We start from the raw sequence: 26,237 nt of genomic DNA on the forward strand, positions 1-26,237 counted from the left end.
ATTCTCGAAATGGCAGAACAAGAAAGATGGAGACTAGATTAGAGGACAGGGATGAGGTAGGAAGGTGAGACTATAAAAGAGGAGCATGAGGAGTTCCTATATGCTGATGGAACACTTTGGTATCTTTTTTTTTTTTTTACCACCACACATAAAATTTTTCTTGTGATGAGAATTCTTAAGATCTACTCTCTTAGCAATTTTCAAATATGCAATACAGTATTGTTAACTATAGTCACTATGCTGTACATTACATTCCTAGGACTTATTTATTTTGTAACTGGAAGTTTGTACCTTTTGACTTCTTTTGAACATTTCACCTACCCTTCACCCACTGTCTCTGGCAACCACCAATCAGTTCTTTGTATTTATGAGTTCAGTGTTTGTTTTAGATTCCACATATGCATAGTGCCCTTTCCAACCATGCTGTTTCAAATGGCAGGATTTACTTTTTTATGGCTGAATAATATTCCAGTGTGTGTGTGTGTGTGTGTGTGTGTGTGTGTGTGTGTGTGTTTTCATATTTTCTTTTTCCTTTCATCCATTGATGAACACTTAGATTGTTGCCATGTCTTGGCTTTGTAAATAATGCTGCAATGAACATGGGTGTGCAGATACCTTTTTGAGTTAGTGTCTTTTTTCTTTTGGATGTAAATTCATAGAAGTGGAATTGCCAGATTATATGTCAATTCTATTTTTAAGTTTTTGAGGAGCCTTCATACTTTTTGCTACAGTGGTTGTACCAATTTATAATTCTACCAACAGTGTATAAGTTTTCCATTTTCTCCATGTTATTTACAACACTTGTTATTTTTTTGTTTTGTTTCTTGCTAATTGCCATTCTAACAGTTGTGAGGAGATATCTCATTGTGGTTTTGATTTGCATTTTTCCAATGGTTAGTGATGTTAAGCACCTTTTCATGCACCTGTATGTATATATGTACATTAGTCATCTGTATGTCTCCTTGGGAAAATATGTATTCTGATCCTCTGCCCACTTAAAAAATTTTATTAGATTTATTAGGGTAACATTGGTTAATAACATTATATAAATTTCAGGTGTACAACTTTATAATACATCTGTAAACTCTATTTTGTTCTTACTATCTGAAGTCTAGTCTCCTTCCGTTTCCATGTATCTGACCCCCTTTTACCTTCTTCATCCTCTTCCCAGTTTTAATTAGATTTTTTTTGTTTTGTTATTGAGTTGTATGAGTAGTTCTGTATGTTGATTGTGATGGAGACTACATGAAGCTGTACATGTATAAATTGCACAGAAGTCTACACACAGAGACCAGCAAATGAGTGCATATAAAAACTAGTGATAACTAAATAAGGTGTGTAATCTAATTAGCAGTTGTATTTGTCAGGATTCTTCAGAGAAACAGAAACAGAACCAATAGGATATATAATCTATTATTAGGCATTGGCTCATGCAATTATGGATCTATTACTAGGTATTGGCTCGTGCAACTATCAAGAAACCCCATGGCCTGCCATTTGGAAACTGAAGACACAGGAAAGCTGGTGGTGTAGTTCAAAGTCCTGAAAACTAGGGGAACCAACTCCCATCTACCAGTGACTGGGTGTGACTGAACATTCCAGACCCTGTCCGCTTGTCTGCTTGGCCCTCAGGTAACTCTTCATTATTCATTTCTACTGCACTGGATAATGGTCTGGGACAAGGTCTGTACTTTCTGATGATGTTATTTGCATGCCACTCCCAGCTTAATAACCTTTTCTTGTAGGACCCTTCCTTTGTCCACCATTTTGAATTCAGTAATACTGCCCATATTCTCTCTTGGAGTAGGAGTACAATATTTTCTATCATAACACTGACCGCACTTTGTATTCATGCAATGCTTGTTTGTTTGCGCATTTATGTCCATCTCCCTACTAGACAATTAGCCCAATGAGGAAGAGACTATAGCTATTTCCTTCCATAAGTGGGAAGCAAGCCATGTGTATGCATGTGCCTAGAGTGCACTCAGCAGTGGGAAAAGCAAGGGCAAAGGACCTGAGGTGGGAGATTTCCTGAAAGCTTGTTGAAAAGTAATGAGGTCAATGTGGTTATGTAAAGTGAGCACCATGGAAACCATAAGAAATGAGGACAAAGAGGTGACGGGAAGATGATTTCAGGGTCTTGTAGACCTATAATCATCAGAGGTGCAAAGAAGGAGTGATTGTTCTTTTTGCACGTTAATAGCAGCTCTCTCAGTATGGCTTTTACTCTGTGTGAGATGGGACATCTCTGAAGGGTTTTAAGCAGAAATACATGATTTGACGTGTTTTAAGCATATTTCTATTTTCTGATGTCTGAATATCTCTTTAAATTGAACAAACTTGAAGGGAAAAGAGGGGTGATATTTATTGGCCCCCTAAAATCTCACACCTGCTATGTGTTGTTGTTTTGTATAATTTCCTTTAGTTCCATTATTTACCATATTTAACAAATTAAGAAACTAAAGCTTAGGGAGGTTACAAAAAAATACCCAAGGTCTTATAATTAGTAAATTGCAAATTTATGTTGTAAACCTAGATCTGCTAACCTCAAAGCTCACTCATTTTCTGAACCACTCTGCTCTTCTTTGGAACATAATCCTTGGAAGGAGATAAGGCTGTAGAAGGAGGAAGGGGGTGGTCTTCAGATTGTCAAAGATGTTGTGTGCTCTATATAGTACATGATTATATATTTTATCAGTCTTCTATCAGTCTGGCTTCCCTTCCCTTTCCTGCTCAGGTTATCATAGTATCTTCTCCCCAGGCCTGGGGTGGGCACCTGATATGTATCTGGCTTGTCAGAGTGACTCATTCATTCACCTATCTGCCATGATTGAGCTGAGGATGCACATGTGATTCCAACCAGGCCAACCAGAGGCTTTCATCTTGTTTTTTATGGAAACTAGAGAGCAGGATTTCTGTTCTGGGTGGTGGAGATGAAAGTATATAATCTTTCTTTCTTCATGGGGAAACTAGTTCACAATGGGAAAAAAATAATCTGGGATGGCACTATTCATTGGCAGTCAACTCAGGATGCTTTGCAATATAACCCAGAGCAGAGGTGCAAAGAAGGAGTGACTGTTCTTTTTGCAGATTAATATTAGCTATCTCAATCTGAAGTCAAAGATTTGTAAGAGGGTAGGACCTCTCTACCAGCAATAAGGTTCCTAAAGAAAATTGATCTCCTCTACACTACATTTGGACTGAAGACCTTCATCTACTATTCTTCCCCTCATTCCATAAAATCAACAAACATTAAGATCTTTCTCTTTATAAAGTCAGCGGGACCAGAACAGAAGAGATGCCCACACCTGTAATTGATAAGAATCCAAATAGTAGATAGATCCACAGTGGGTAGACAGTGCTTGTCACACCCCTGCCACTAGAGAATCTCCATCACATTAAGGTTTAATCCAGTCCTCTCTGTGGCCTATGAGGCCTTGGATGACCCAGCACAAGGCTTCCTTTCTGACCTCATCTTCTACTGTTTCCTTCCTGTTCACTCCACTCCAACCAACTGGGCTCCTTGCTGTTCCTCAAACACTCTGAGCACTCCCACTTCAGAATGCTTGCACATTCTGTTTCCTCTTTCTGAAACACCTTTCTCTCAGACACCCACATGGCTCTCTCACTTCTTGCAAGTGTCTGTTCAGATGTCACCACATAATTGAGATCTTTACTGCACTCCCTTAATATAAAACTAACCTAACTGAAATGTTATTTTTTCTAGTACTTATCACTACCTATTTATTTATTGCTTAATTGTCTGTCTCTGAAAGCAAGGACTCTATTGCTTTGGCCACTGTAGAACTCCCTGCACCCTCTGGCATATAGTAGTGAGTGCTCAATAATTATTCTTTGATTGGATTAGTGAACATATTATGCCATTTGTTGTGACATTACGATACTAATTGATTTGTAATTATTGCTGAATTATTCTGAGTTCCTTGAGTCTTTTTATTCTTACTCTAGAGGCCCAGTGCATGAATTCATGCATGGATGGGGTCCCTTGGCCTGGCCGGTGGTTAGGGCCGATTGGGGGGAGGGGCAGCCAGCCGGGAGGAGGGACCATGGGAATTGGCCGGCCAGCTGGGAGGAGGGACTGAGGAAGCTTGGCCAGCTGGGGGAAGGGACTGTGGGAGGTTGGCCGGCCAAGGGGAGGGACCACAGGAGGTTGGCCTGGGGGAGGGACCGTGGGAAGTTGGTTGGTCACAGGAGGTTGGCTGGCCACGGGAGGTTAGCCGTGGGAGTGCACTGACCACCAGGGGACAGCTCCTACATTGAGCGTCTACCCCAGCACCTACTGGTGCTATGATGTGCACTGGTGGTCAGTGCACATCATAGCCCCAGTCGTTTGGTTGTTCAGTCATTTGGTTGTTCGGTTGCTTAGGCTTTTATATATATACATTAACATTACTAAATATTTTTCTTTTCTAAAATAGGTCAGGCACACACACACATACACAAGTGTAAGAACCACTGACTTGGTAGAGTGGTAAACATAGTTAAAATCATTTGGTGATTAAGTGAAGGATAGAATTAAGGGAGATAAAAATGTAAACAGATTATTATAATTCAAGCTTTGAATGCTGAAAGGTAAAATTAGACAAGTGGAAATGGACAAAGGTGCATATTAAAAATTTTAGGTAGTAATATCAGAACTTGGAAATGTCTGTCAGGGATGAGTTCAAGGAATAATCAAGGATGACTTCATATTTCTAAGTTAAGCTAAATGGTTACTGATACTGATACTACTATTAAGAGAGAGGTGGGGGGAGAGAGAGAAAGAAAAAGAGAGAGAGAGAAAACCAGAGAGGGTGATGTAGAGGTGGGGATAATAATCATGAAATTAGTTTTAGCAAGACTGACTTGAGGTAATGGAAAACGACCAACTGACCACTGGACACATGAGGCTGAAGGTCTGTGGATTCACATTTTGGTGTCAGTCTAACAATTCAACAGGCTCTAAAAACAAAATCATCACTATCCCTTCAAAATTGCCCCTGTTCTTTTTTCTCTGTTACCTCTAGAGCAGTGGTCAGCAACCTGTGGTCCGCGGACCACTGGTGGTCCATGAGGTCCGAAAGGTTGGTGACAACTGCTCTAGAGTGATTATTCAGGATTCACTGTCTTATGAATGGAAAAATGTGAAGTAACTTCTTTTTTTAACTTATTTTTAAATTAAGTATGATTTTACTGAAATCTTATCATGAGAAAAATTATTCGAACCATTACTGCTCCCCTGAACAAACCCTTTTAGCATTTAGTTTTTCTCTTTTAGGATTAATCTTCATATTCCTAGATATCATGCTTATACTATTTCTTGATTTATCAATTTTACACATATTCTATTAATTTCCTGTAATGCAGATGAGTTTTTTGCTTTTTTATTCTTTGTTCTCTCCCATTATCCCAATCTAACTTTATTACAATTTTGGTTCAGTCAACAGTGTTTACATTACTGTGACTCTATAAAAGACTCAGAACCAGTTGTGTACTGAGAGCCTAATTAGCTCTCCTTCTTTGCCCCAAATTTAGTTTTTCCTTCAGCCAAATTTACTGAGCTTTTTCATTTGCTTAAAAAATATCTATGCTTCATTTTTGCAAATATTCCATCCTGTCTATTAAATTGCTATCAATATTATTTTCTAAAATCTCAAACATGTCAAATAATCTCTCAATTTCATTTTTTTTCTGGAGACTCAACCCCCAAACCTGCTGAGTGTCTCACCCTGGTTCTTTTAAGCTTCACTATCAATGTGGAATTGGATTTTATCACTGCTGTATTGGATACCTTGTTTTAAAAAACCCATTATTTTCTTCTTTCCTTTTTTATGACCTTATTTATTTATTTATTTCAGAGAGGAAGGGAGAGAGAGAGAGAGAGAGAGAGAGAGAGAGAGAGAGTTAGAAACATCAATAATAGGAGAGAATCATTGATTGGCTGCCTGCTGCACGCCCCACACAGGGGATTGAGCGTGCAACCTGGGCATGTGCCCTGACCAGGAGTTGAACTGTGACCTCCTGGCTCCTGGTTCATAGGTTGATGCTCAGCCACTGCACCATATTGGCCGGTCTGACCTTATTCTAACTGCATCAATCCTCTAATAGCTTCCTGTGAACAAGTTCTTAAAAGGTCATTTTATTTCATTTCCATTTTTTAGCTCTTGAACATCTGAAAGTCTTATTTTAGCCTCACATTTGATTGAGAATTGGCTATCTATAGGACTTCATCTTGAAAGTCTTCCCTCAAAATGTAAAAGGTGTATTTCTACTGATTCCCGGTGTCCAGTGCTGTTCCTGAGAAGTCTAATACCATCTAATTTTCTCTCTTTTAATTGTAACTTACTTCTCTTACTTCTGGAAATTTTTCTTTCACTTCTTCATCACCAGTGTTCCAAAATTTCGTAACATTATGGTTTCTGTCTGTTTTCACTTCTGGGCAGTACTCATTAACCCCTTTTCACTATAGAACATCTTCCTTATAATTTAAGCAAAATTCCCCTGTATTTTTGTTGTTTTCTTTTTCTAAACTTCCTTTTTATTAGAAGTTAGCTCTCGTGAATTTCTCTAATTCTTTTATCTTTTCTGTTCCATTTTCCTCACATATCTTTTATTCTACTTTCCAGAAGATTATCTTGAGTTTAGCTTTCCACACATACTGAATTCTTTACTGTTAAAATCATGTTTACTTTCCACAATTTTTAAAATTTGATAATTGGTTTATTTTCACAGTATTATCTTTTGTTTGAAGAATGTTAGAATTTCTCATCTGAACATATCAATTAAGGTAGGGATTTTGCTAAGTGAAGTCTACAGAGATTGTGGGAGTGAACCATGATATGTCTTAGCTAACCTGACTAACTCATGCCCCTGCCTTCTCTGCTGCCTCTTAGCTATTGGCCCAATGAGTTTTCACTTCTGCTCTATTTTTAGAAAGGTGAACTCCTGATGCACTGAAGGCCTAAATGTGAAATGCAAGACTATACAAGTAGTAGAATAGAATGTAGACCTTAGAGTGAGGGAGTTTGTGGCAAGACAAACAATAAAGAGTTCATAGTTCTGACTTCATAAAAAAGCAAAATTTCTGTTCAAGTGAAGATAATATTGTATGTTCTAATATACCAAAATTTTAGGAATCTGGATGGTGATAATTTATGAGAGGGGAGAAAGAAAACTTGAAAGAGGATCTATTGACTAAAATAAAATTGAGGAATAAGGGATTAGGCCTATATGAGGTAGGAGTGTAACAATGTGTGAGTTAAGGTGGGAGAGAATTATTGGTACGGAAGTCAATGGAAAGATCATGGGTTAAATTTTTTGAGCTAGTGCAGCTAAATGATAATAAAGGTTGCCTTGGAAAGGGGTGGATGTTGGATGAAATGCAGTAGAACTGAAAATCATAGACCATTGAACTGGGTTATCTACACAATCCCCATAATCTCTTAAAAGATGGGTAGGAATTGTGGGGAAATGAAAGACTGAGCCATGTATCAAAATCCTCAATGTCTAAATAAAGATTGTCCAAGGATGATATGGACACCTTTAGGATTAGCTACTTTATTCAAAGAAATATCTCGTCATACTCAACTATAACTAAGACTGGTTATTTATAAATGGCAACTCTTAGGATCAATGTAGGAGAAATATTAACAAAGGATCATTATATTGTATTTAATATAACCATATTTCTCCTCTATTTAATTTATCTATTTAGCAGACATCTTATGTAGTGTCAAAAATTTCCACTTCTTTACTAAACTGACTGTTGTTTAATATTTCAACCTCTTAACTTGTGTGCAGATCTTAGGGTATCAGAGAATTCAGGGTAAAAGAAGATGAAAGCGTGGGGAAAGCCTCTCAGATATGACAAGCAATCTTCTAAGTCTAGGAAATTTTGTAAATTTTCCACAGATTTACAGAAGTCTTGCAATTACTTACAAATCATCTGATGGCCTGGTCTGCTCCAGGTTAGGCTGACCCACTTCCTGGTTTGATAAAGATTGCTTGGAAGTCAAGAAAACACTGGCAAGATTAATGAGATTCATTCAGAGGAAGTACTTGAAGACTCATTTTCTTTATGTTCCTTTATAAACATTTCCACGCCTATTCTTTACCTAAACCATTCACACAATTCTTGCCTCCCCACCCCTCCAAAAAAATACCCCACTAACATTACAAAAACAAATTTATATTCTGGTTCTCCATGGATGGTCCTGTGTCTGTGATCAGTGCCCACAATAGGTGAAGATTTTAAGAACTGTTTTTCTTTTTTCCTCTCTAGTCCGAGCAGGTCTGCCTAGGGCAGGCTGGCCAGTAGTGTGTGGGTTCTTGACTTTTCCCAGGAAAAGTTTCACAACACAAGCCCAGGTGAATTTTATTTTTAATTAAAAAAATTTTTTTTATTGATTTCAGAGAGGAAGGGAGATGGAGAGAGAGATAGGAACATCAGTGATGTGAGAGAATCATTGATCAACTGCCTCCTGCACACAACCCCCACTGGGGATTGAGCCTGCAACCTGGGCATGTGCCCTGACCGGGAATCAAACCTTGACCTCCTGGTTCATAGGTCAAAGCTCAACCAATTTTAGAGGATGTTTAATAAAGCTGAGGACAATGAAACAAGGAAGGGCTGGGGAAATGAGCCCAGGCTGGTCTGCTTTGGCTCACTACGAAGTCAGAGAAAAGGGGCCCTTTGGGAGAGATTCAGGGGGTTTGCCCTGGGTGAACTGCTGCTGCCCATTGCTCCCTGGGTGCAAGCCTCATGGAGTCCCTTAGAGATTACAGATGCAAGCCTGTGGGAGAAGAATGGTGGAGGAGGCTCATGCCAGCTCCTGGGAGGGAGAGCTCAGGTTGGGTCCTTTATCTTGAAACTTCTATTTCTCTCTTGCAGGCAGGAATCTTAGGGGAGGTCTTAGGGGAGGATTTCAATAGAATATTCACCAGCCTTATGCTGATGTACCACAATGAGATTTATTCTCTTAACTTCATCTGTCCTTGGGTGTGGTTGGCACAAATGGCACTAATTGGATTTCTGCTACGTCTCCCTGAGTAGGTGATTTAAGCTATTTACCCTCTGGTTGGGGAGAAGTGCAAATCATTTACTCTTAAGTGTCCCTGGTTTAGGGAAACTAGTATTTTCTTTTTCTTTTTTTAAAAATATATTTTATTGTTTTTTTTACAGAGAGGAAGGGAGAGAGATAGAGAGCCAGAAACATCGATGAGAGAGAAACACCGATCAGCTACCTCTTGCACATCTCCCACTGAGGATGTGCCCGCAACCCAGGTACACGCCCTTGACCGGAATCGAACCTGGGACCTCTCAGTCCGAAGGCCAGTGCTCCATCCACTGAGCCAAACCGGTTTCGGCGAAACTAGTATTTTCTAGATGGCTGCAAACTACTGTGTTCACTCTGTCTCAGTTTCCCTATTCCGCTTGTCCTAGATTACTGGCCTGTCTCAATAACATGCAGTAAAAGTAATCCTGCCTGGTATACACCTTCCTTCAATCCTGCTGTTTGATTCTTCTTCTGACTCTATAGTCTATTAACCTTAATGACTTCCCTAGAAGCTCCATTTCCAAATATAGCCACATAAGAGATTAGAATTTTTTTCAATTACAGTTTACATTCAATATTACTTTGTATTAATTTCAGGTGTTCAGCATAGTGGTTAGATATTCATATGTTTTAGGGGTTATGATTATAACATATGGATTTGGAGGGGACACAAACTGTCCATAACACCAACACCCTCACTTTATAAAGTAGAAAAAGATCCAGAGAGAATGATAGAAATTCAAGATTAAAAAAGACCCAAAGCTTGTTAAGATTAACCATTCCCCTGATGTTTTCTACCAAAACCTTTTAAATAAGTTGATAAAGTACATTCATGGCAAACTTGATCTCTTAGTTACTTGATTCTCAGTTGAAAGCTCTTTCTATGTTATTACTACCCTCTTTCCTTGTATACTTACTCTTTAATCTTTTCTAATTGTTACTGATTTCCTTTTACTGCAGGAATATCTATTACCCTACATTTAAAAAATAATTTTTATTTTTCAATTACAGTTGACATTTAATATTATATTAGTTTCAGGTGTACACTGCAGTATACAGATGGTTGTTCTGTAGATTGCTTGTATTTTTAGTGTGGTTGTGTGAGGATTAGAATACTGCATTTACCTACACCACCATCTTGACCAGAAGACTTATTGCCCTACATCAAGCATGTCAAACTCAAAGGCTAACACAGGCCAAATAAATGAGGCATGTGGCCCGCGGGCCGTGAGTTTGACATGCTTGCCTTACATTCTTAACTTGGATCATGTTCAGAGACCTAAAGAACTGTCTGAAGTTTTATGACAATTTTTGTGTTGTGGTTATTTGTTATTTTAGGTCTATAGCTTTGATCAGATTCTCAAAATAATCTGATAACAAAAGAGTCCATCCTCTAAGCCATGTATCCCACCAAAGTGACTTAATCATATCAAAAGTTTTTTCAATGCTAGATGTGATATATCTACTCAATCAAAACCCAGTAAGGAGTGTATGTATGTGTGTGTGTGTGTGTGTGTGTGTGTGTGTGTGTATATATATCTCCTATATAATAAAAGCCTAATAAGCAAATTGTCTTGACCAGGAGTTCGACAGAGTTTGACTCCTCGCTATGACGAGCACTGACCACCAGGGGGTGGCGCGGAACATGGCAGGCGTCAGTGATGCAGCGCTGGTAATGGGTGGCAGTGGAGGCGCTGCTGGCCCCAATGGGCCCCAACGAGAGTGGGACTGCAGCAGGATGGTGGAGCGGGCGGTACCAGGCCAATGTGGGTGCGAGCAGGGAACCGATCACCCCACAGACGGCAACCAGCAGCAGCAGTGGGGGGCAGGGCTGCTGCCCAACTCCCAGGTGCTGAGGGAGTCAGGTGGGGGGCCCAGCCCCAATTGATCACCCCATAGGCGGGATGGTGGAGGTGAGGGGGCGGCACTGACACTTCCATTACAGAGAAAGGGCAAATAGCAATATTAAAATATTTCTTCTAGTTATTTTCCTTTCAATGTGCACGAATCCGTGCACCAGGCCACTAGTATATATATAATTTTTGCTTATATGTTTTTATTTTTTAATATGTATACACTCTAAAAGAATGATATAAATCAGATTAATTATATATCACTTACATTAGTTACCTTTTTGTTTGTGGTTACAACACTTGAGATCTACTCTTCGCAAATTTCAAGTATATAATATACTAGAGGCCCAGTGCATGGTGGGGTCCCTTGGCCTGGCCTGCGCCCTCTCGCAATCCAGGACCCCTCGGAGGATGTCAGACTACCGGTTTCAGCCCGATCCCTGCAGGCCAGGCCGAGGGACCCCACTGGTACATTTGTGCACTGGGCCTCTAGTATGCATATAAGATCTTTGGTTAATCTCTTCCTACCCTCCCCTCTCCCCCCTTCCCTCTGAGATCCATCAGTCTGTTCCATGTTTCCATGCCTGTGCTTTGAGCATCTGCCCCCTGATGGTCAGTGCTCATCATAGCTACCGGTCATACAAACAGTCGAATGGTCGAATAGTCGCTTAGGCTTATATATATATATATATATATATGGTAATTAACTACAGTCATCACACTGTACATTAGGTTTCCAGAATTTATTAATCTAGTAACTGAAATTTTGTGCCCTTTGATCAATATCTCCCTTTATGACTTCTCTTTCCCCCAGACTCTGTTAATCATAGTATGGAATATTTTGGTTGTTTTCAGTATTAAGCTTCACTCCAAGAATAGGAAAAGGAATACCACAGTTCTGTAATAAAGAAAGAGAGGATGATAAAGTGTTTATTGAGCCTACAGGTTTTTCTGACTCTAGAAATCAAATTTTTTTTCACTTCACCATGTTGTGATAGTCCCCAGTTTGACATGCTTCCTCCTTCTGGATCTTATTAAAGCTGTAGGGTACTGGACATGAAGCATGTAATCAGTTTTTTTCTCATTCTGAGCTGACATTAAGTTGGGAAAAGGCGGAAGTTTAGTGGTGTTGCACTTATTTTACAATTGGGCAAGTGAAGGTTTTCATTTTCAATTTTCATTTTGAGAAGAAAATTATAAATTCTTCTTTAATAGCCCCTTCCAATCCACAAAAGAAAAAAAAGACTAGAGTTAATTTCAAGCAAGATTCATCAGAGAGTGAGCAGACAGGTGTAAAATGTAATCAACTGTATAGTCAGTATTTGCAGAGAAAATGTCCCCCAAAGGAAGATCTCTGAAGAAATTCAATGATAACTAGAGGAGCTTAAAGACTGTACTTAAAGCAAATATGTAAGACAAGACTTAAGACAAATAAGTAATAAGGGCATTAAAGTAAGACACACACACTCTGCTTGTCTCTGTGGGATGCAGAAGCAGGGACCATAACATTAACATGTAGCAGAAGGAGACTGAGTTCAATATGTTGTATACAATATATATTGAGTAACTTATACATACTTCCCATCATAAGAGGTGGGTCCCATTACTCCCAATTTATTCTTCTCTTGTCCTTCTTAACTAATGTATTAGTGTCTTATTGCTGCTATAATAAATTACCTCAAGCATGGTGGTTTTAACAATACAAATTTATTATCTTACAGGTCCGTAGTTCAGAAATCCTAAATAGGCCACATTTGTCCAAAATCAAGCCTTGCATTACTTTCTGGAGGCTCTAGGGGGGAATAAGTTTCTTGCCCTTTCAAGCTCCTAGAGGCTCCCCATATTCTGGGTCCCCTACCCTCTACCATTTTCAAAGCCAGTTGGTAGCTGGTCTTTTTCATATTCTGTCACCCTTACATTGGCTCTTCTGCCTTCCTCTTTCACATTTAAGGACTCTTATGATTGCATTGGGTAATCCAGGATAATTTCTTTAAGGTCAAATGAATTGCAGCCTTAATTCCATCTGCAGCTTTTATTGCTCCTTGTTATATAATAGATGGCAAATTCTGGGCATTAGGAATTAGATAACTTTAGAGGGGGGCATGATTCTGTCTACCACAACTACCAAGTTTAAAAAACACTCTAGTCCAGCTGGCGTGGCTCAGTGTTTGAGTGTCGACCTGTGAACCAGGAGGTCACAGTTCGATTCCTGGTTAGGGCACATGCCTGGGTTGCGGGCTGATCCCTGGTGTGGGGTGCGCAGGAGGCAGCTGATCAATGGTTCTCTCTCATCATTGATGTTTCTATCCCCCTCTCCCTCTCCCTTCCTCTCTGAAATCAATGAATAGACTAATATGTGTATATGTATATGTATATATTTTAAAAAGAACACTCTAGGTAATGTAAAGAACACTCTAGGTAATGTTTTTCATCATAGTCTGACAGGGCAGACTTTTCCTGAGCTGTAAAGCTTCTTATCTCCAGTCCCTTGTATCCACTAAACCAGTAGTCGGCAAACTCATTAGTCAACAGAGCCAAATATCAACAGTTTAAACTTAAACTATATAGGTAGGTACATTGTTATTAACTTAATTAGGGTACTCCTAAGGCTTAGGAAGAGCCACACTCAAGGGGCCACGAGCAGCATGTGGCTCTCGAGCTACAGTTTGCCGACCACGGCACTAAACCAATTGAGAAGCAAAGAACTATATTAAGTTACCACAGGATATGTTGATATTAATTTAGGAGTCTTATATAAGAAGAGGAAGTATGTAGCCTTCTCATAGTATCACTGAAGAAAATAAAACCAGAGAGATTCCTAGTTCCCAATGTCACAGAAAGCTAATATTAGAGTCTCATATTACATCCACTTTCTCTGATTTATTTTCTTAATGCGGTATTATTATTAACACTATTTATTGTGATTGCAACAATAAAAAATAAAAAGTAATTTGCCTTTATTTATAATTTGGAATAGAACAATAAAAATAGCTACCTTGCCCGGCAGGGCGTGGCTCAGCAGTTGAGAGTCGACCTAGGAACCAGGAGGTCACGGTTCACTTCCTGGTCAGGGCACATGCCCTGGTTGCAGTCTTGATCCCCAGTAGGAGGTGTGCAGGAGGCAGCTAGTCAATGATCCTCTCTCATCATTGATGCTTCTATTTCTCTCTCCCTCTCCCTTCTCTGAATCAATCTATATCTATATCTATATCTATATATATCTCTATCTCTATCTCTATCTCTATCTCTATCTCTATCTCTATCTCTATCTCTATCTCTATCTCTACCTTACATTGTATGACAATCCTGTTCCCAATTTATCATATATATATAATTGATTTCAGAGAGGAAGGGAGAAGGAGAGATAGAAACATCAATGATGACAGAGAATCATTGAGTGGCTGCCTCCTGTACACCCCCTACTGGGGATAGAGCCTGCCACCTGGGCATATGCCCTTGATTGGAATTGAACCCAGGACCCTTCAGTCTGCAGGCTGGCGCTCTATCCACTGAACCAAACCAGCTAGGGCCTAATTTATCTTTTAAAGGTAAAGAGTATGAGGTCTGCTATTAACCACACTTACAGAAAGTGGCAGAGCCCAGGTTTGCCCAATTCCAAAGCCCATGCGCTGGCTGGAAGCATATAGGCAGTCTACCACCATGCTGTTTATCAGGAATGTGAAAAGTCATGTTCCTGAATGAAGTGATTTAGTCTAGAAATTCACAATTGTTTTTATAATTCTCAAGGATACCTCTATTTCAAGTGAGGCTCTAAATTTCTAAAAATGAAATAGAAGTCATGTTCTAATGACTTTGAATTCACTTTATTAAGAATATTTATAAGATATACCCCCTTTTAAACGAATAAAGATAATCAATATGGTAAAAAGGAGAGCTGTATCAAAGTATTTGGTATAAACTTAGCAAAGCTGGAGATTTAATAAAATTATATTGTTTCTAACATTCAAAGTCTCTTCTCTCTCTCTCTCTCTCTCTCTCTCTCTCTCTCTCTCTCTCTCTCCCCAACAGGCACCTTTCATCTTAAACAGCATTTCAGATAACACAAATAACACAACATTTAGAACATTTCTTAATAGTGATAAATCATGATAAATCAAGTCTGAGTAAAATATAGCATGACAATGTTACAGAAAATTTACATTTTAAATGGTCGTTTTCAGGGTGTGGATGAAAGAAACATTCTTGTCTTTTTGCATCATCTCCAACTATTTTTGTCTTAAGGAGAAAGAATGTTAACCCATTGGTCTTTTTTCCTTGCTGCTTTCAGAATACTATGTAAGTAGAGAACACTCCTTCAAGAGCAGGTAAAATACACCCCACCCTGGTTTTGCTAATGTTGTCATCAGGAACAGATGTTGAGTAATAGCCAGAGAAAGTCACGCTATGATGCTTCTACATCACCTGTTAAGATCAGCCAGGTACAAGAAAGGGCAAGGGAATGCTCTCTCCAGTCTTTTTTCTTTTAAATAATTCTTTATTGTTGAAAGTATTACATTTGTCTCATTTTTTCCCCATTGACCCCCTCCAGCCCGCCCCTGGCCCCCGCCCCAGGTCCTTACCGCCCATGGACACAGACAATGGGACTATTCCAGTTTTTTAAATTTATTATGAATAAAGTCTCTATGATCATTCATGTGCAGATTTTTGCATGGGTATAGGTTTTTATTTATCTGGTATAAATGGCCAAGAGTACAATTACTGGGTTGTATGATGTGGTTGGCAAAATAATGGTTTTCCAAAGATGTCCATGTCCTAATCCCTAGAAGCTGTGAACATGTTGCTTTACATGGCAAAAAGGACTTTGTATATGTGAAAGAATTAAGGATCATGAGGAAGGGACATTTTCCTGGATTATCGTCGTGGGCCCAAAGTAATCAAAAAGGGCCATTTTGGGAGGGAGGCAGAGATATTAGAAGATACTACCCTACTGGCTTTGATGACAGAGAAAGGGACTGTGAGGCAAAGGATGCAGGTGGCCTTGGGAAGCTGGAACATTGAGTCAGAGTCTCCCTGAGAGTGCCCAGAAGAAACACAGCCCTACTGATACCTTGAGTTTCATTCATAAGATCTATTTCTTATGTCTGACATCCAGAAATGTAGATATAAATTGTTTTTAAAGCCAGTATGCTTGCGATAATTTGTTATAGCATCACTAGAAAACTGATATATATGGTAAGTAAATTTTTTTTAATATATTTTATTGATTTTTTACAGAGAGGAAGGGAGAGAGATAGAGAGTTAGAAACATCGATGAGAGAGAAACATCAATCAGCTGCCTCCTGCACATCTCCTACTGGAGATGTGCCTGCAACCCAGGTACATGCCCTTGACCGGAATCGAACCTGGGACCTTTCAGTCCGCAGGCCGACGCTCTATCCACTGAGCCAAACCGGTTTCGGTGGTAAGTAAATTTTTAGTTTTAGAAGAAACTACCAAACTAATTTTCAGAGTGGATAGTTCTGGGTTTGTTTTTTTTTAAGGTTTTACTCTTTACTCAAGAATCAACACATATTTTACTTCTTTCATAAAGCCTATTCTTATTTATTTGAGCAAACCTGAAGAAACATGGCTGGAGTACAGTGCACAAAGGTGGAAAATTATAGTGGATGAGATCAGATAGATAAGCTGGGGACAGATCAGTGAGACCCTCATAAGACAGGATAAAGTGTTTAGATTTATCCATTGCGTAACAGGAAGCCACCAGAAGAGTTCAAACAAGGGAGGGGCATATGATTTATGTTTGAAAATGACCACTCTCATAAGTAGAATGGTTTGGAGCACAGCAGTAATAGAAGAGGGAAAACCAATTAAGAAAATAATGCATTGACTAGGTCAGCAGTAGTGGAGTTGGAGAAAAGTGACAGATTTAGGATTTATCTGTAGGATATAGGCCATAAGATTGCTGCTAAATTGGCTATGGGCATGAAGAAAAGAGGGGTTCTTGCTTGATAACCAGGGGATGGTGATATCCTTAACTTTGGAATATTATTACTTTGGGTATATGGTGCTGAGAGGGAAGAGATGTAAAATAAGCCATGATTTATGTATTTGAGTAGAAAAGTTATCAATGGACAATTAGAGGTTGGTTCTAGAGACATAAATTTGGGAGTGATTAATTAGTGTTTCAGTTTATGGGCTTGGATAGGATTCACCTGGAAGAGTACAGTTAAAGGAGAAGGGGAACAAAATACTTGAATTTATGGATATAATCGGATGAAGAGTTTTAAAACTATCTGAGTAGTAGCACTCTGTGAAAGTAGAGAAAGACCAGGAGAGGATCAAATCATAAGACAATTGTGTTAAATGGTACTGAGAAGTCAAACAGATTAGGAGGACGGACAAAATTAGTTAAGCTGTGCCAGTTAAGTACAATGGAAGGAGGGAGTCATAATGATTGGCAAAGGAATCTGAGCTAGGTGCATAAATTAGGAAATGTGGAGTTAATGGGGTGAAAAATACTGAAGTGATGAGGGTGATGGGTCAGTAGGCCTAGTGAAACCAGAGTTAGAAGTTAGAGTGGGAGTACTCAAATAGGCGAGCTGTAGGTGTTGGTAAAAAAGGAGGATACTTGAAATCAAGATTTGGATAGTAATTAATGATGATGAGATCAAGGTATGTATGACATTGGGAAATATGCATCAGAGGCATGGAGAAGGCTAAGGAAGAAAGAGGCCATTTTGGATATTGAAATTATCAAGATGTCAAGAGTAGGGAGGGTACAACAAAAGCCAAAGAGCCAGGTATCGATGATTTGCCCAACTAAGTATAAAATCTCCCTCTTTAAACTTCCTTTTTAATTTTGTACCTTCTTAGTAATCCTTTTCTCATTCTTTGCTTTTATGTACTTGTTTTTTTTCCCTTCTAGATTAGGCATTGAAAACAAGTTTTTTGCTATATTCTGTAGCATGAAGCACATGTTTTCCAGATGGTGTGGCAGTGAATAAGATTATAAATAGTGATCCTATGAAGCCTCTGTATGACTGAGGGCAGCACCACTTCATTAAAGGCCAGTCTAGTTTGGAATAGGTGGGAAAATACAAAACAATGGTTTACTTTAATATACCCTTTAGAGAAATCATACGCCATATGACAAAGATATATAGAAACAGTCCAAATTTATTTTAGAAGAGATTTTTCAAATCTTTAGTATAAAAATAAACAAACTTATTTCAACACTTGTACTTTACATAAATTTAAATACAGTCTGAGGCACCAAAACATTCACATACACATTCTGAATTCCTGGGTTTAGACAGCAGGTTGATGTTAATAACAACTTAGTTTTAAATTAGGGAAGTTAACAGTTTTTATGCAAGCCCTTCTAACAGTGACTATTTCTTTTTCTAACCTTTTAAACATAAAATCTTAAAGAAAATTTCCCTGAGTTATTTCTCTTTAATGAGATTTCATCATTTCCCTCTACCCACGAGACATGCACTTAATTAATTACATAAATACTAATGTTATCCATAATCAGTGCTTGATTAAAAATATTAAGATCTACAGTACTTTGACTAATGTCTCTTCAATAAGTTATAATGGAATGAATTAATGTAGCATCCACCAGTCCTTAAAAAACATATAAAAGGTCAGTTTTATGGCACTTCCAGGCTGATGAGACACAGACACAATGTTCTGTGGGCTGGTGTTAGGTGAATCTTAATGACATAAATTCCAACCTTATAACTCAATGTACCAGAGTTGGGTTCCTGAAAATTAATTCACATCTTAATCCAATAATTTCTCTTGTAGTTTTCAAAATTCAAAGAGGTAATCCCAAAGAAGAGATAGCGAGGCTTCGACCCAGTTTATAACAATAATGTCCTAACAAAACATAAATAATAATCCTCAATAAATTAAGTAATGTACAGTACCAGAAAATGTCAGCTGACAATGAGATGTGGATAAGAAGAAGCATTATCTTCCTGGGAACTATTCAGGAATAGTGTGCTTTTGTTTTTAAAGGAAAAGGACATTCCTTAGAGTAGGAATATAAAGCTCTTCTTGTCAAGAACCCCTTACAGTTCTTTCTAAGTCTCTTTGTAGCTTCTTCAGTTACACATAGTTAAAATAGTTAAAATTAAATATAAAGTTCTCTGTCTTTCACTTAACATGTGAGCACACCTTTTTATCAAGGCCTTTTTTTTTTTTTTTGAGAGCTTTTGTTTTCTTTTATTCTTCTTAAAAGGAGCTAAATAGTAGTCCTGAGCTGAGGTTTTCCTGAAAACTTGCAGAAGTTCAGATAAGAAAATATAGGTAGAGTCCAAAGAAAGATGAACTCAGATCTTGAAACCAGAGAAACAAAATAGAAGAAGTAAACTGATCAGAAGAGCTCCTCTTAGCAAAATGGCTAGAAGAAAATCAAAGGACCAGTGTGCAGGTAGTTGCTTCCAATGTATCGTGGAAGATACACTGTAAGAATCGGAATGGAGAAAGAAATGTGCAGCATTTTGCCATCTTGTAACAGCATTTAAATATTCAAACGTCTTTGCTGTGGCTGTTACTGTAAGTCTAAACTGAAATTCAAGTAAAAAGATGTCAAATGACATCTGTTTTTCCCTTTAACTTGGAGAAAAGACATCTTTAAATCATTGACACAAAAATCTTCACAAGGATAACCCCCTTTTTCCTTAACAGAAGTTAAGTCACATAAGGAGTTTAATATAAATATTAAATAATTAAAAGAAATCATTCTTATAAATAAATAAATATGATCAATAGGCTTCTACAGTTCAGCTGAACGTCCTTTTAGTAGTACGGTAGGATTGATATCCTCCAGTCCAGAGTGGGAGGGGGTCGCATTCATGGTGACTGTCTTGGTGGGCTGTGGGTCCCCAACACTGAACGAAGTAGAGGGGCAGCCTTTCACGTTATTGCAGATGAGAGACTGAATGGAGGCAGTGTTGATGATTTTAAAACCCACTTCACCGCCAAAAGTGCTAGGCTTCCAGTAGTGAGGAGAACATATAGGATTGCCCATCAGTCCTTTCAGGGAAAAGGGGGCTCCCAGTTCTACCATGGTCTCACCAAAGATGCTATCTGGGCGAGGCTCTTCTACCAGAAGAGCAGGGTACAGCTCCATGGCGTCAATGTCACCATAGAGCGCTTCTAACTCCGCAGCCATTTCCTTCTCTCCTGTGAAGGTGACAAAGACAAGAGACACAACCGATGTAAATTTTTACAAAATGCAACAAAATAGTTTTACCCCTTTACTCAGTCTGCTTCCAACTTCTGTGTTGTTTGCACTAGGCCCTTTGAATCTTGTAAGAAGCTTGGAAACACTCACCTGTAAGTTCTTCAAATGATTCATAGGGCTTCATCCGAAAGCGTTTGCGGTACTCATTCAGAGGCTGGTATCTCATGTGTCTGCTCTGCTCAATTGAGGCCTTGGCTACTTTTCGTACTGCAACGGGAAGATTCCGACCGCCAGCCACCTGGGGAAAAGGAATTACATTATAAAACAACGTTTTCAGGCATATTTACAATTTCTATCTTAAAAGCCTTCCTTAGTACAAAGTAACTAAGACCTATGCTCCCAACTGAGACCTAAACTATTCAAGTTTGAAATGTTCATTTCTATAATCTCCAAGATTATAGAAAGTTTTTAAAAATACCTATAGCTAAGGTGTGATTACGTATTGCCATTTGATAACTGTAGACTCAAAGCTTTGACTTTTCAAAAAATGTTAGGCTTCTTATTACAAGAAGAGAATCTAATTAGCAAACGAATTACTTTTCTTTAGTAAGTAAACAGACTAGTCCTCTGTTTTATTTTGTTTTTCAATAGTAATGCTTACCCTGCCGGCATTTTGCTTGCTGAATGATTCGACAAACTGGGTAAGCCCATGTTCCATTAATAAAGAATTGTTGTAGAGAAACTGTTGATAGCTGTACTCCTGGTCATCAATGTGAAAGGTGTCAGGCAGAAGGGGATGCCAGTGGTAGAGAGTGTTAAACTCAGCAGCGATGCGGTTTTGGTACTGGAATTGTTGGTTGAAAAGCAGCTCTGGGTCAAACTTCAGTTTGAAGTGATAGCCACTCAAGTGTTGTACATAGTCTTCAATCACAATCTTAATCGTTTCTCCTATTTGCACAAAATAAAACATTTAGAACATCAATTCTTTCTGATCATTAACTTTCAAGCAACCAAAATGCAATTTTGTTGATGTGCTATTCCCTCACTTCTACTTTTTCATTTTTACCATGAATACAAAAGACAGTTCTATATTATAATCATGCTCATGGATTAAGTTAATATGGAGCATGTAATTTTATATTCACCACATTCCCCCAGAATGACTTAAAACATAGCAAAGGTAAAGGACTCGTTTTCTCCGGGGAAGATGGTTGTATTGAAATTATTTTCTTCTCTTCCTTACCTATCAGTATTAGCCTGCTTGTCTGGAACAACCGCTCGTCATCCCATTCGGGATGCTCCTGCTTAAGCACATCACACACTCTGTTATGTTCACGCAGCCAAATTGTGGCATACATCATCAGACCAGGCACCAGACCAAACACCTCCTGGCCCACGGCAAACCGCAGGTGTTCAGGGACATGAGGCGGGTAGATCATCTCAGCCTGGGTATCTTTGACTGTGGGAGGATATACCTCTCCATCAATTACCTAAAAAACAATGGTAATAAATACACATTACCTTAAAAGTTAAGAAATACATTTCAACCAGAGATTTAAAAATATAGGCAAAGGGGTAAATCATAGCTAATTCTTAATGTTCAAATGGGACAAACCTGATATTTCAGTTTTCCATCCTTGAAAAGGCGCAGTTTATGCTGTCTATCCAAAGTTTCACCATAAACATGATTTAAATCCACCTGGAAAATTATAGAAAAAAATCAGTTTGCTGTTATTGAAGTTGTTCTCATATAAAGCATCCATGATATCATTTATTATTAAACAATTTGATGATTTAGCTTGCTTCAATGAAAGATATTCAATAAAACACCTTTTTCATAGCCACAAAATACTAAGTTAATATGTTTATCTACTGAAGCGACAAACCTATATATGTCTCTTGTGTTTAAAGGCATTAGTATCTCCTATGCAGCTTATTAATATATCATAGGCTTTGGTATAATGATATGGGTATTTCCTTTAAAAGGCATTAGCAAATGTATTATTGATATAAAATTCTTAATAAATGAATTGAAACCCAAAATATAATGCTGCAAAAATTTCACCTTATCATATTTAAAGCAGCATAATCAGGGTACAAACATGTTGTAGAAACATGTTTTCAAAGACATAACTTTGGCAGTGCTAATATTTTGAACTAAAAATATGAGCCAAATTATAAATATCTGTGTGTGTGTTTGTGTGTTTACTTAACCAGTGAGTTAAAATGAAACTCCACTAAAAATTTTATAGACAGGACACTTTTCAAAAAGAGGGTGCATTATTTGGTGTGGCAAATAAATACATGGTCTTCCATGTTAGCACCTCACTATGATTAGCTATATTTCTGATTTAGTTCTATCTTACCCCATGACCCAGTCCTTTAGTGAAAGCTGGTCCTCGCTTATGATCTGTCTTGAAAAACTGATGGGTGAAGTGCTGGGCAAAGAATGCAAACATCAAATTTGTGCCCTGGGGATCAGGAATGAACTCTCTTCTTATCATAAATTTATCCAGGATCATGTCTGAATCAGGAAGCTCTTTCTTCCCTGAAAAACGAGAAAGCCAAGAATTCATCCATATATTCAAGGAAGCAGATAGTATACTGTCAATTTACTAGGGCCTTCCTCCCTTTCAGGAGAAATACAGTTGTGCCCACGATCATAATATAAAGACAGTTCAAAGACACCGGGAAGCAACTTCTTATTTAATAATTTTATCTGCTGTTTAACTAGTATGAGTCCAGTTTTAATGAAAGAATTCAAAAACATTAAGATATTCCCTTTCATGAAATAGTCTACATGGACTCACAGTTTCAAAAAAATCTCCATAGATCTCCATTAAGAAAGGAAGAATTAGACTTTTATTAGCAAATAAATGATAATGTAGGGTCAAATGTTCTAAGTAGCAATCCACTCCCTTCCCCCCCCCCCCCCCCCCCCCCCGCTTCCTCCCATTTCAATGCATCTCTCACTGCCTCCTCTCACTCACCTTTCACACCCATGGGAGTCGGGCAGTCATCAGCCACAGGAGGAAGAGCTCTGGTATAATAGGAGAGATTCGAAAAGGCTTCCCAGCTTTTATAGCCGTAGTGTGCATTGTACGTTGGTGGGCTGTCAATCAAATCTGATCTGGCTGAAATTTTCAAGAGAAAAAATTTTGTTTAATTTGTTCCCATATGCAAAGCAAATCAATATTCATTTTTTAAAATTGTAAAATGTGCAAAATAGCACCAGAGATTGAATTTAATTCCAACTATGATACTCTTTCAAAACATGTACACTTTCCATTCTAACTGAATTTAAAAGCATGATTCATTAAAATGCATCTTTAAGAAAGTATATATACTTTACACAAGCCCAAATGGTCTACCATCTTGCTTTTTCAAGTAACCATCCAAGAAGCTTGGGAAAGATGTGCAGAATTGTAAGCAAAATTCTGACTGTGAGATAAAACTTTATAAACTGGATGGGACTGAAATGTCTATATTTTTTGCCATTAAGATAGAAGACACACTAAAAAAGTATGTTTAAAATCATTTTGACAAGGTTGGAAATATGTTTTTGGATTAGGTTTAGTAATCTGGAGTATTATAAAAACAATTTTTTTTTCCTTTGAGGAAACTGAAAACCTTAGAAAGATAATGTACTTACATGTCAACACATATTTCATAATTGCATTTCTCAGGAAGGGAATACTATTGATAATGTCCCAGACTCCCTTGAAGTGCGTAAGTATGTAGTGCACCGTGTTTGGAGTGGGTTTCAGGAGTAATTTTATTCTTGTCATAAATTCAGCTGCAATGAGAGAAAAAAAGGATGGCGAAATTAATGGGGCATATTAAGAAGATGCAAATCTGTAAAATGACAACTGTATATATCCACCTTCCAAATGAGGGCACCCAAAGGCAAACTTACGTGTTGAGCAGTTTTCCCCGTAGAATCCTGTTCGAGTACAGTCACACGTATACTGGTCAAATCCAACACTCATACATACACCTCGGTTTTGGCATGGGTTGGAACAGCAAGGATTTGCTACAATAAAAGTAAGGACAGTAAATAAATTGTTCTCCAGCATCTTAATCTTGTCTTAAACATTTACTTGTTCTACTTCCTATGGATCAGCTTTACAAATCAATTCTAGAAATATACAAATAGTCATGGGAAAATAATTTTTTTAAAGCTTGCCTCACAGAATGGTTATAAAGCAGTAATACCTACTTCCTATTCTAAATAAGGATAATGGATATCATGTTGCTAAGCTTTTTTGTAGTAACGTTTTAGATGTTCAATTCAGCATTAAGGAGCTCAAACAAGTAGCTCTCTCAAAATTAAAACGGATAGATCTAGGGAAAATCGCAAAGTAAAAACAGCTTACTTTTAAAAACACTTTGCCCATCTGAAAAACAAAAACAAACAAAAACCTGGGCTTTCCTGAGAAGGAAAGCACTAACTGGGGTATTTAAAACAATTACTCCCACTCAGTAACAGTGGGTACCACACACAAGCATTCCACATCTATTGACCTCATCCTGTCTCATTAAAACGACAACCTGCAACTTAGTATCACTATTCCTATTGAGCAGTTGAGAAAAGAGACCCAGACTGGTCCATGATCATCAGAGCTGGTGGCAAAGGTGGGATGTCTACCCAGTTCTTTGGCGGTCAGGTGGTCCAAGTACTTCACAAAGTCTACAGACTCCCTATTCCGAGAGTGCTCAGAGTGAGGGGCCAGGGCAAGTCCGAATGGAGACTTGCGGGGCAGAACGGGGCGCGGGGCGCCAGGTACCCACCTGCAGCGTGGAGAGCCAGGGCTGCGCAGAGCAGCAGGGCGCGGACGAGCATCTGTGCGGCGGCGAGCTCGGCGTGAGCGCTCAGACAGTGGATGGCGCAGGAGGAGCGCGGGATGGAGCTTTAGGAGCGCTGGCGGGATTCCTGGGCGTACTCTGTAAGCGCTCTCTCGAGTCCTTTGACAACTGGAAGCTAACGGAGAGAACCTTCCTTTTATGCGGGGAAAAATAGTCCACGTGACGCTATGACTGGCTCTTTCCGCCTTCTTACCCGCCCAACACCCCTCCCCCCCCCCGCCGCACACTTAAAAAATTGCGTAAGACCCGGGTCAGAGCAGGATTACCCACGCAAATGACAGTCAGGGGACTCGGGAAGCTGCTCTTTCTCTCTCGGCTTCCCCGAGGTGGGTGCAAATCCGATTGCCACCCCCCATCCCCACTCCTATCTTTCCCCTTTCCCCTCCATTCCTTCCCCCACCCTCACCCCCAGTTCCTCTACCCCTGAGCTCGGGTTTGCGCCTTTTCCCAGTCTTACGTGGCGGGACTAGGTGGTGGTTCGTCTGCTGGCAGGAGCGCCTGGAGGTTCCGGAGCGCACGTAGGGAATCCCCTCCCTCCCCCCTCCAGCGTCACGGCGTCACCGCCGCCTTGTCTGGGTCCCTAGGTCTTTGGAAAGCCTGGGAAGTTGCAATCCCCACAGGCCCAGACAATCAAAGCCAGGAAAGGCTGGCACGCTTTACACGTGTCATGTATTTCAAACGTGTCAGGGGTGATTTTCATGACAACCTTTGACCTACTGTATAGGCAGCAATACATGCCTCTAACACTTTTAAGAATGTTATGTGGCTGAATGAAATATAATAGCTATAGTGAGTGTACATATCTGTAACTTCTCTTTATAGCTAAATTGTGTTTACCACAGGAAATACTGTTCCCTGCACCACCATCTGCTCCTTGCTTCTTGGAGAGGAAGGAGGTAAATCCCTCTCCACAAGACGGCTCCTAAGCAGTTATCCAGTAAATCGTCATTTTGAGCCGGAGATGTATTCCCTCCTATTTCCTCTCCTTTCAAGGGTCCAGGACCTCCGGGGATGCTAAATGTGCAAAACATCTGCTTTAATGCATGCATTTCTTTGCGTGTGGTTTCCACCTTTTTGGTCACCAGCCCTTCACAGGAGATACAAGAGGAGAGGAGAGTTTAAAGGGTGTTTTTTTTTTTTTTTTGCGGGGTGGGGGGGGGGGGTTCTCTGCCCATTTTTCCAAGATGAGATGTGACAATGGATCAAGGTGTAAGACTGCATTTAGGGACTAATTTTCTATTATTTTGGAACATAGTTTGATGATTTGGATGGAATGGATGTAAAGGAAGGGGGATTTTTTTAAAC

At 39.1% G+C, this 26,237-nt stretch overlaps 1 protein-coding gene across 1 annotated transcript; it reads right to left on the reverse strand.

The window, feature by feature from the left end:
* Positions 1 to 18,028: 18,028 nt before the first annotated feature.
* Positions 18,029 to 25,048, reverse strand: PTGS2 (prostaglandin-endoperoxide synthase 2). Its single transcript, XM_006089869.3, has 10 exons — positions 24,858 to 25,048; positions 23,983 to 24,099; positions 23,719 to 23,862; positions 23,057 to 23,200; positions 22,433 to 22,614; positions 21,682 to 21,765; positions 21,310 to 21,556; positions 20,728 to 21,014; positions 20,217 to 20,364; positions 18,029 to 20,065 (listed from the first exon to the last, which is right to left on the reverse strand). The coding sequence occupies exons 1-10, from the start codon at positions 24,907 to 24,909 to the stop codon at positions 19,656 to 19,658; spliced, it is 1,815 nt and encodes a 604-aa protein (XP_006089931.1). The 5' UTR covers positions 24,910 to 25,048; the 3' UTR covers positions 18,029 to 19,655.
* Positions 25,049 to 26,237: the final 1,189 nt, after the last annotated feature.

This window comes from Myotis lucifugus, unplaced genomic scaffold (genome assembly GCF_000147115.1).
Source record: "Myotis lucifugus unplaced genomic scaffold, Myoluc2.0 scaffold_65, whole genome shotgun sequence".
Classification (NCBI taxonomy): Eukaryota; Metazoa; Chordata; class Mammalia; order Chiroptera; family Vespertilionidae; genus Myotis; species Myotis lucifugus.

Bases quoted from the DNA above. Each gene is read 5' to 3' on its own strand.
- PTGS2 (XM_006089869.3), bottom strand. From the start codon at position 24,909: ATGCTCGTCCGCGCCCTGCTGCTCTGCGCAGCCCTGGCTCTCCACGCT. The intron at 21,557-21,681 runs GTTTGTCCCATT...ATTGTTTTTTAG, and splicing joins ATGGAAAACTGAAATATCAG to GTAATTGATGGAGAGGTATA. The intron at 20,066-20,216 runs GTGAGTGTTTCC...TCACCTTCACAG, and splicing joins ATCATTTGAAGAACTTACAG to GAGAGAAGGAAATGGCTGCG.